Genomic DNA, 10505 nt, shown 5'->3' on the forward strand with positions numbered 1-10505 from the left:
ATTAAATGTGTCCTTTTATTATTGCTTGAACAAAATGCTGCACGTTTCTTTGTGAAATTGAAATATTACACTATAATAATAATAATATAGCACTTGCATATTATTATTGCTCTTTTGTTGGTTTTGATTGCTTCAATTGTCCTGATTTGTAAGTCGCTTTGGATAAAAGCGTCTGCTAAATAACAAAATGTAAATATAATGTAAATGTAAATAACAACTAAATTAACATTTTAAAACAAGCCCCAAATAAAATAACACAAATAAAAGAAATCTCTTCATATAAACAAACTAAGGCTTTGTCTGTGCTCTTTCCATTTAACTAATTGAATCGCGATTTGTTTAGCATCTCAACCGATTTGAATTGTCACATATTTGAATCGATTTTCAACCGGCTCGCGGTTAATCGTTACATCCCTAATCAGTTGAATATATTGAATATCAGTTGATTTATAAATAACATTTGTTACAACATTCTTATTAGTTACAAATATGTTGCTAAATGTGAAATGTAAAACTAAAATAAATATACATAACTAAATATATTAGATTTTTTTGTTCTAATGGCAGTCTGTATGTGTTTTGCTAAAGAGGGCTTTAACAGGGTGTTTCCTATGGAGAAGCTCAGCTCATTTAGTCATAAAGAGGTGCAGATGATCTTGTGTGGCAACCAGTCTCCATCCTGGACCGCTGAAGACATTGTTAACTACACAGAACCTAAACTTGGCTACACACGGGACAGGTAGAAACTACAGTTATTTCTTGATTTGTGACCCTGGACCACAAAACCAGTCATAAGGGTCCATTTTTTTAAATTAAGATGTATACATCACATGAAAGCTGAATAAATAAGCTTTCCATTGATGTATGGTTTGGGACAGTATGGGACAATATTTGGCCGAGATACAACTATTTTAATATCTGGAATCTGAGGGTGCAAAAAAATCAAAATACTGAGAAAATCGCCTTTATAACTGTCCAAATGAAGTCCATAGCAATACATATTACTAATCAAAAATTAAGTTGTAATATATTTACGGTAGGAAATTTACAGAATATCTTCATGGAACATGATCTTTACTTAAAGGGATAGTTCACCTAAAAATGAAAATTTGATGTTTTTCTGCTTACCCCCAGGGCATCCAAGATGTAGGTGACTTTGTTTCTTCAGTAGAACACAAACGAAGATTTTTAACTCAAACCGTTGCAGTCTGTCAGTCATATAATGTAAGTAATGGAATCACGGCTTTGAGAGTCAAAAAAACATACACAAACAAAACCAAATTAAACCCTGCGGCTTGTGACGATTCATTGATGTGTAAAGACACGAAACGATCGGTCTGTGCAAGAAACTGAACAGTATTTATATCGTTTTTTATCTCTGATGCACCGCAATGTCTGAACTGTCCTGAGTGCGTTCATGTCTTCTTCTTCAGCTGGCGCGTGACTCGTCGTCGTCTTCTTGCTTTACGGCAGATCGCAGACTTCTAAGTGCATTACTGTCACCTATCTCTCAAATGGACCATTGACACTCTATCTAGCCATGATTCACTTACATTATATGACTGACAGACTGCAACGTTTGAGTTAAAAATCTTCGTTTGTGTTCTACTGAAGAAACAAAGTCACCTACATCTTGGATGCCCTGGGGGTAAGCAGATAAACATCAAATTGTCATTTTTGGGTGAACAATCCCTTTAATATTCTAATGATTTTTGGCATAAAAGAAAAATCGGTAATTTTGACCCATACAATCAATTTTTGGCTATTGCTACAAATATACCCGTGTGACTTATGACTGGTTTTGTGGTCCAGGGTCACATTTTATGATGGCATACTCGAGGGTAGGTCTGTGATTATTTCTTGTGTTTGTGTTTTTTTTTTAAATATGCCATATTGTTTAGCTATTGCAATGTTGTTGTGGTAGTAGTAGTAGTAGTAGTAGTAGTAGTAGTAGTAGTAGTAGTAGTGTATGAATGCATATACATCATATACATGTAGTAGTAGTAGTAGTAGTAGTAGTAGTAGTAGTAGTAGTAGTAGTAGTAGTAGTAGTAGTAGTAGTAGTAGTAGTAGTAGTAGTAGTAGTAGTAGTAGTAGTAGTAGTAGTAGTAGTAGTAGTAGTAGTAGTAGTAGTAGTAGTAGTAGTAGTAGTAGTAGTAGTAGTGTATGAATGCATATACATAATAATAGCTGAATATTATGGTACGTACATGTGAACCTCTTTGAAATAAAAGGTTTCATGTTCCGCTTTCTAAATAATGTAAAATATATTCAATAACTTACTTGGTGACTTTTCAGAAGGTGTATTTCTTGCTGATGATTTAATTGTATTGCAGTCCTGGTTTCTTGCGCTTTGTGCGAGTGCTGTGTGGAATGTCATCAGATGAGAGGAAAGCCTTCCTCCAATTCACCACAGGCTGCTCGACCCTGCCCCCTGGTGGACTGGCCAACCTCCATCCCCGTCTCACAGTAGTCCGGAAGGTATGAAAGCATACTAAAATCCGTAACGCTAAAACCCAGCCATTAAGAAGAGTTAACACTGTCTCTATACATACCCGCTGTGGTCTTTTCCTCCTCTAGGTTGATGCAACAGATGCCAGCTACCCTTCAGTTAACACGTGTGTGCACTACTTGAAGTTGCCGGAATATTCCTCCGAACAGATCATGAGAGAGCGCCTCCTCGCTGCCACTATGGAGAAGGGCTTCCACCTCAACTGAGCATGCTCTCCCTACATCATTGACCAACTCCCGTACTGGTGAAGCCTGTTGTGTTTTGTTGCAGAAAATAAAGCTGTGCTCTGATGAACTCCTTTCTCCCCAAGCACCTCACATGTACCCAGATAAACAGGAAAAACAGTCCCGTCGCAGCTCCACTAGCTCCTGAATCCGATTAGGATCTCCTCCTCCACTGACTGCTTCACAAGGCCTTCCCAGGTCACTCTACCGCTTTAAGGGCTTGAGCCACTGGCAGCCAGGGTAGTCTCTCCTCACCTACTGAGTTTACGGTCATTACTCCAGGTTCAGTGTAAATTTTGGCATAGATCATCTTTTTCAGACCCAGATACCACCATCTGCAGCGTCAGACGCTGGACACAAGCACGCCTGCTTCTGTAGAGCTAACTATAGAGTGTTTGGGCATTTCCTTAACATGTTTTAAGTTTTACTAGTGCCTGCATTCTTGAAATATTAGGATTTTTTTTTCTTTCATTTGTTTTACTTAATCTGTCTGCATACAATCATGCACATGCTTTTCTTTTTTGCTTCCGTTACTGTGTGTGTATGTTTTCAACTGTTCATCGCCCTGCTAAAGGATCAAAGTCCCTGAGTGCATTTGTGTAATTTTACAAAAAAGCTATAGATACAGAAACACTGGTTCTGTGTGCAAGGCACATTTAAAAAAGAAAAAAAGAAAAAGCAAAAAGCAAGCTGTGCTTTCCCTTGTATTTTCTTTGTATATTATAAACATTATTTAACTCAAGTTGCAGTTTGAAGTAAACAAATATTTTCAAATGTGTATGCTCCAAAAAAATAATCATTAAAATGTTTGCAAAGTATCAACGCTGTCTTGTTTGCTTTTTCCTGCTGATGATGAACTGACAAACACATTTCTGTTCCTGAATGTGATTCACATTTTGTTGCATTTCGTTCTGGGGATTTTCTAGTAGTTCCGTATTTAGGAGGAACTTTGACATCTTTGACAATGCATTGGGATTATTACAGCCAGGTCACATCAAAATTATGTTAAACAATTTTGTAGAAGAATGGAAGATGAACCCTAAGTTTATACTACTGAAAAGCATTTATTTATCATTTGGAACAGAACATTAATGAGATCTCATTTGCATCGGATCAGCTTTCAGCCATCTTGTCCAGGGCCAGTAGAGGTGCCAGTATCCGGTTCTTATTTGTCTCCACAATGTGTCCATTCAGGATCATTTCATCAAGTATAATGTGTACTTTATCTAAATTGAACATGATCTGATTGTGAATTAAGGAATGAGGCCCTCATATAAATACACATGTATCACTGAAGACACCATCATGGTCATTTGGTCAATAATACTTCGTGTAATTACACTTATAAAGGATACATCTAGCTCACTCTGTCAAGAAAGGAAAACACATTATTTAATCATAAATTAACAGAACATTTATATATTTTCTCAGAAAGTTGCAATAATATTTTATCAAAATGTCAGTACTCACCACACGACTGAAATACTTGTCTAACACCTCTACAAAGTTGTGCACAAGCTCATAGATTGAGAGTTCATTCTGTGTGAAAGACAGCAGCCAGAGACCATAAATCAGACTTTAAAAACTACTGGAAAAAATACTGATTCCCAATGATTATGTCAGTAATTTTTCATTTTACCAATAATATAGCTAACCTCATTTTCAGTGATGCCAACAACTATGAATAGTGCTGCGTACTGTCGATAGACCAGTTTGTAGTCCTTATACTCTACAAATGAGCACTGAGGAAGAAGAAATACAAAGACTACGACATCTTGAGTTCAACAGCAGATTTTAATCTTGAAGCTTCGAGTTTGAAGATTTTAAAAAATAAAATAGTAAAATAAAACTCAAACAGACTGAAAGTCTACAATGTTACTTGTATGTGTAAATTATATGTGTAGATGCACAGATATGTTTCATATAGTAATGTTTTGCAGAACATGCACGCTATGTTTCTGTTGTTAATCACTATATCTGCCCGAGAGATCAGTTATATTTGTATGTCTGTTTAGTTATCTATATTCATAATATTTTGCACTGCAAACAATGGCCAGTGATACACGCAGTGTGGTTAACCATTAATTTGGGAAACGTGACTGACCTCTTCCTTCCTCCGCGCGAGGCATCCCCTGACCACATCAGCTTCCAGAGCTGCTCTCTTCCCAAGCTCCACTTGTTCATAATACTTGGATAGGCGAGTCTGCCCCTGTTTGTTGACCATAAGTAGGAACTTGATCATAGTAATTCAGAAGAGTGGCCACCGCTAGAAAGGAGGAGAAATTACGTCATTACGTCAGCAAATATCTGGAAGGGTAAAAAAAAATGGTATATATAAAATATCTTATAAAAAAAATAGTTATTTGTAAACTGATAATTAAAATTATTTTTGGTAACCATAATTTTCACCAAAATACCACAGTTACCACAATTATTGTTACTACTGTAAAATTATTACTGCTAAGTGGATTGTTTGACAGAGCTGGTCATGTGACGTCAACATGGCAGCGTCCATGAGGGGGCGACCTGCTCCATGTAGAAAAATAATGTTAGTTTACACCATTTGAATATTTCTCAGTGGCTGTTATTTATTTTTATTATTTTTATTTTTAAGAGTGTGAAATATTTGAAATTCTGAAAAGGGAAAAAGGTCTGATATTTTTCACTCTGCCTGCCCTACTGTATATATTGCTATTTTTCTGCTATGCCACATTTTTATGTGGAAAAAAATAGAAATTATGTCAATAGTAAATAAAATGATCCCAGTTGTTATTTGTAAACTGATAAATTATATATATTTTTTACGCTAGTGTACATCATCGGAAATCATAGGAAAAATATTTGAAATTAGCAATATAGAGAGCATCTTTAAATTATGAAAAGAAAAAAAAATACCAGTTGAATCTATTTTATATTTTACTTACGTCCGCCCTACTTTATATATGTATACAGTATATCTATTGTTCAAGGCCACATTTTTATATCGTCAGGTACAGAGCCTGTCATTGATCTGGTCGCTGCATAGCGCATGCGCAGTGTCCGTCCGTCAGTTTGTATTCGGATGACTCGAGACAGCGCAGGGTTGGGTGAACGCGTCCCATCATGCAGCGCGCCACAGTCCTACCTCGCTCACCCCCGCAGTAGGAGACTCACATCCAGGGATCGGACTAATGGCGGCCGGCAAATCTGTGCGCTGACACGAAATCCACAACAGCCGCTCAGGTGCCAGCCGATTTCGTGGGGGGCAGGGCGACGTCGCATCTCTGCACGAACGGTGAAGTAGGGAGGGCTGAGGGGAAACAATCGGCGACTTCTAGCAGGACTTTCCTATTTTAAAACATGGATGAACAGCCCGGCGGAGGAGGAGGAGGAGGAGGAGGAATGGCCGCCCAGAGACAGCAGCAGCAGCAGGGCAACAGCAGCATTAATCCCCAGATCGCCAGCGCTGGAGGAGCGCATATGGTTCAGCAACAGCAAGACGAGATGCCCAGGCCCCAGCAGTACACTATCCCGGGGATTTTACACTACATCCAGCACGAATGGGCCCGTTTCGAGATGGAAAGGGCGCATTGGGAAGTGGAGAGGGCCGAACTCCAGGTACAGACCCGTGGGTTTGCTGACACACTAGTTAGAAACCCCAAATCGAGACATTGATCGCCATCAGATCGGTTGCTTTCATTGAAGACATTACGTTGATTTACTAAGCAATTTACTACAGATCTCGTTAGCTTCCTGTCCGCCCCATTTATGCTAAACTTAAACCCTTTCATTATAATAAACGAATCTGTCTGCACTCCAAGTATGCGTGACATGACATTTAGTATGCTTATATTTGAATACAGCGATCTAGTGCGTCGCGTCGCTCCCTCGCTCGTAGTGTGGATGGGCTGAGCTAAGCTAAGATAACATGACATCGCTGTATTAGCGATATTACGACACACTCGGTACGATCGAGTCAGATTATCTTACCCGCGAGCACCGGAGCAGATCTAGTCGTTGTTGCGGATTTATCGTGTCACGAGAAGACATCTGTCAACGAAAGCCTGCAGACTTTGTCAACTATTCTCTTGTTCTGCCATTTTGTTTGGTCAATATGGCGTCCGTATGGGTCGCTTCTTTTATTGATCCATCCTACTAGCGCTCACTTTCACACCCTGCTGTAATGTACAGTATTTTTTATGACACACTATATCCGTTGTTTTAAAACAATAAAAAGTAAATGAAGCCGTGCGTTCACTGAATAGTCCTCACAAAAAGGAGATGCTAGGAAGAATGACAGCGACAGTTACCATTCACGTTCATTGTAAGGAAAAAGGTGCAATGAAAGTGAATGGAGACCGAGACTGCGAGTTGTTAACATTCTGACTAACATCATTTATTTTTAATGTAATAATGTAATACGGTTTGGAATAGTATGAGGGTGAGCAAATGATGACATAATGTTCCATTTTGGACGAACTATCTCTTTAAGAGTGCTGTGAGGAGATAGTCTTTCTAGTTTCGCTCCTCATTTGATTAGCATATTTTTGATTAATCATTCATGTTACTTAGCTGAATGTATTAGCAAATATATCTCAACATCATATTTATTTACTCACCCTGATGTTTTTTCCAAACATGAGTATCTTTATGTGCAACACAAAAACAGAAACGCACAAATACCATTTGACCAGTTTTGTGTATGCAAGTTGTTTTGACAGCCATACCTTTACCAGCTGCAATAACTTAAAGGTCTTAAAGGAATAGTTTACACAAAAATGAAAATTGTCACCCTCATGTCTTTCCAAACCTATATGAATGATGTACTCTCTTCTGTGAGACATAGACATTACAAACAGAAAGCTGCTTAGTTTAAAATGTAATTTCGCGTGAGTTGTTTTATACATCGCAACACTACTGACAATAGACAGCAGAGGTTTTGCCTGCAAAATTTGCTGAAATTTAACTAATTTGATCACACCTTAAGTCATACAGGTTGGGAACGATGTGAGGGTCAGTAAATGATGACAGAAATGTCATTTTTGGGTGAACCATTTTATGTGTTATTTTTGGCTGAACTGTTACCTTAAGTGTGTTATGACAGCTGAATCTCCCTGCCACCCGTATTAATGGGTGTAGCTGTCATATTTGAAAGTCTGCTAGAGCTGAGAGTGGCAGTTTAGCTTTTGTGAATGAGGAAAAGAGCTGGAAGGCCTGGGGCAGCACGTTAAACACAGTCAGTCTTCCCTTAGGAGGCCGAGAAGTTTTCACCACCCCAGCACAGACTTGTTCAGTGACATACTTTCAGGATGACTCCCAGCTCAAACTTAATGGGCACTTTTCATTATTCAGAGGAAGTCAGCTTGTACTCTCCCACACTCATACTAATCCAGGTTTTCTTAGAATAAGGGTTGGTCTTGTTTATCTGCTCCACATTCCATGTTTCAGATTTTCACTTGCCACCTAATCATGAGACGCACACTGAACAACATACCACAAACAAATGAACTCAAAGTGAAACCGTATCAAATCATGTTATTACATGTGAACGTTTTGATTCTCCAGCCTTGTGTGCAGATGTTTGAGTCCATTATCAGGTGCTCTTCCATGCATTTGGCATCTTGTGTATTTGGAGGAGATGTAGCCAATGTTATTGTAATGGATAGTTGTTCAGTTCCGCTTTAACGATGTCTGGCTCTAATTGATGTGAAACTCTTCCTGTCAGTTTGCTGGGCCTCGTAGGCATAGCTGCTAGCAGAGATTTCCTGAGCAGCCACATCAGGAATGGGCCTGATTAGCCTTATCTGGGTTAGCTCAGGGTTTGTAGGTCATGGTAGCACCATCTTCAGAGTCATGGCTCTGCAAACCATTAGAGATTGTCAAGTGCAGGTTTAAAGGAGTCATATGATGCGATTTCAAGTTTTCCTTTCTCTTTGGAGTGTCACCAACATATTACACCAAATACACAAAATAATGATCTTTAAAAAAGCATCATATGACCCCTTTAATATTTGTCACATGTCTATAAATCCATCATCTCCTTCATGTTAACATCTGACAAGTTTTAACTGAAATCAACATGATTGCTAAACAAATCATAGTCAGTCACACTTATTCAGTCACAGGTATTTGATAGCATTTTAGCTTCTATTCAGCAGTTTAATAAAGCAGTGCTATTTTAGTAACATTTATATGCCATTATTATATATTAATATTTTGAATTGCCTTTATATAATTTTTAGCTTTAGTGGTTTTGTTAGCCTACATGTTTTAGTTTATATTATTTTTTTGTTTTTCTATTTATCCTTATTTTTCTTCAGTTTTCGTTGTAGTAAATTTAGTACTTCAGTTTAAACATTTTATTTCCATTAGTTGGCATAATTTCTAACATTTAAGTGTTTAAAATTTTTTTGAATCTAATATATACATTTTATTTAAATTTTATTAGAATGAACAAAAAAGATTTTGGTTACACTTTATTTTAAGGTGTCCTTGTTACAGTGTAATTATACATTTAAGTACTGAGAAATATGAATTAACTGCATGTACTTTTGGTTAGGGTTAGGATTAGGGTTGGGTTTAGGGTTACTTGCATGTAATTTTGCATAATTTATTGTTATTATAATAGTACGTACATGTAACATGTAACAAGATCACCTTAAAATAAAGTGTTACCAAGATTTTTAATAGTTGTACTTTCAATTTTAGTTTGCAATAACAACACTGGAATAAGCAGATAATTAATATCAAATGTCTTCCATTTAGAACAAAAAGTCAATTAGTCTGTATATTTCTTCTAACAAATATTGTCAAATATAGTCACTTTGCTATATAGTGACTATATATATACACTACCATATAGTGCTATATATATACTATATCACTTTGTACTTTGGTCTGAAATTTTGTGAATACAGACAAACAACATAATACAGGCAGTCAAACGTCACATAGCTTAACTCTAACCAGTCAGATGTGATGACCATGAACTCTTGTATAATGGTAAATGTTTTAATCTTTTGCAATTGGCATATTATATTAGTGGCATCCAGTTATAATAAAGGCATTTTCTAACAATATTACGCTTTCTTAAATAGCCTTTCATGCTCTTTACTTATAACTGAAATATGAAGTTCTGTTTTAAATGTGCTATTCGTTTTGTTTTATATGCACATTTTACTTATATAAACATTGTACTATTACATTTCCAGTATATTTCCATTGTGCTATTATTAAACCCAGAGGGTCCCCTCATTCAGCTGTTTTTCTCCCACAGCAGAACAGAGTATTTTTAGTGTCTGTGTTCAGTTCGCACAGCTGAAATGTTGTTCTGCCGATCTTTAAATCTGGTAGGTGACAGAGATTTCCAGCAAGCATCAGAGAGTTGCTTGGGACTGTGAGCAGCCAGCTGTTCCTGACCATATGTGTACTAGCCATCCTCACACTCTGCTGACACTAGCAATGCTGTTTTAATTAGGGATGCACCAATACCACTTTTTCCAGTACTCGCCCGATACCGATACTTTTATTTTTGGTACTTGCCGATACCGATATTTTTATTGCATTTGTATATTTTTTAAATATTGGGTACAGAAACCAAAAGAGTATGTATAATGTTAGTTGGTTAACTTAATTTATCAAATAATCGTAAAAATAAGACCATTTATAGGGGGAGAGAGAGAGCGCGCGCAATTCTGTTGTGTGGTCTTTGATGTTCAATTTGTTGTGTGATCTTTGATGCACTCTCTCTCTCTCCCCCTCTCTCTCCCTCACTCTCTCTCTCTCTCTCT

General features: G+C 37.3%; 3 protein-coding genes across 9 annotated transcripts in view; 2 read left to right on the forward strand and 1 right to left on the reverse strand.

Moving 5' to 3' along the window:
* hectd1 (HECT domain containing 1) overlaps positions 1-3400 on the forward strand; it is a 39700-nt gene extending 36300 nt beyond the window's left edge. For all 7 annotated transcript variants that reach the window (XM_016498522.1, XM_016498521.1, XM_016498527.1 and 4 more), the window contains 3 exons: positions 589-739; positions 2337-2481; positions 2581-3400. In XM_016498522.1, the coding sequence (XP_016354008.1) occupies positions 589-739; positions 2337-2481; positions 2581-2718 (434 nt within the window). In that variant the 3' untranslated portion in view covers positions 2719-3400. The remainder of the gene's footprint in view (positions 1-588; positions 740-2336; positions 2482-2580) is intronic.
* A 305-nt stretch (positions 3401-3705) lies between these two features.
* LOC107697715 (AP-4 complex subunit sigma-1-like) lies at positions 3706-6915 on the reverse strand. Its single transcript, XM_016498531.1, has 6 exons — positions 6706-6915; positions 4841-5002; positions 4392-4478; positions 4207-4275; positions 4092-4103; positions 3706-3978 (listed from the first exon to the last, which is right to left on the reverse strand). Exons 2-6 carry the CDS (start codon positions 4976-4978, stop codon positions 3850-3852), a joined length of 435 nt encoding a protein of 144 aa, XP_016354017.1. The 5' UTR covers positions 4979-5002; positions 6706-6915; the 3' UTR covers positions 3706-3849.
* Positions 5686-10505, forward strand: part of LOC107697713 (striatin-3-like) — a 30564-nt gene continuing 25744 nt past the window's right edge. Inside the window, exon 1 of the mRNA XM_016498529.1 lies at positions 5686-6333. Within this exon, the coding sequence (XP_016354015.1) occupies positions 6076-6333 (258 nt within the window). The 5' untranslated portion in view covers positions 5686-6075. The remainder of the gene's footprint in view (positions 6334-10505) is intronic.

This window comes from Sinocyclocheilus anshuiensis, unplaced genomic scaffold, assembly GCF_001515605.1.
Source record: "Sinocyclocheilus anshuiensis isolate Anshui unplaced genomic scaffold, SAMN03320099.WGS_v1.1 scaffold446, whole genome shotgun sequence".
Lineage (NCBI taxonomy): Eukaryota > Metazoa > Chordata > Actinopteri > Cypriniformes > Cyprinidae > Sinocyclocheilus > Sinocyclocheilus anshuiensis.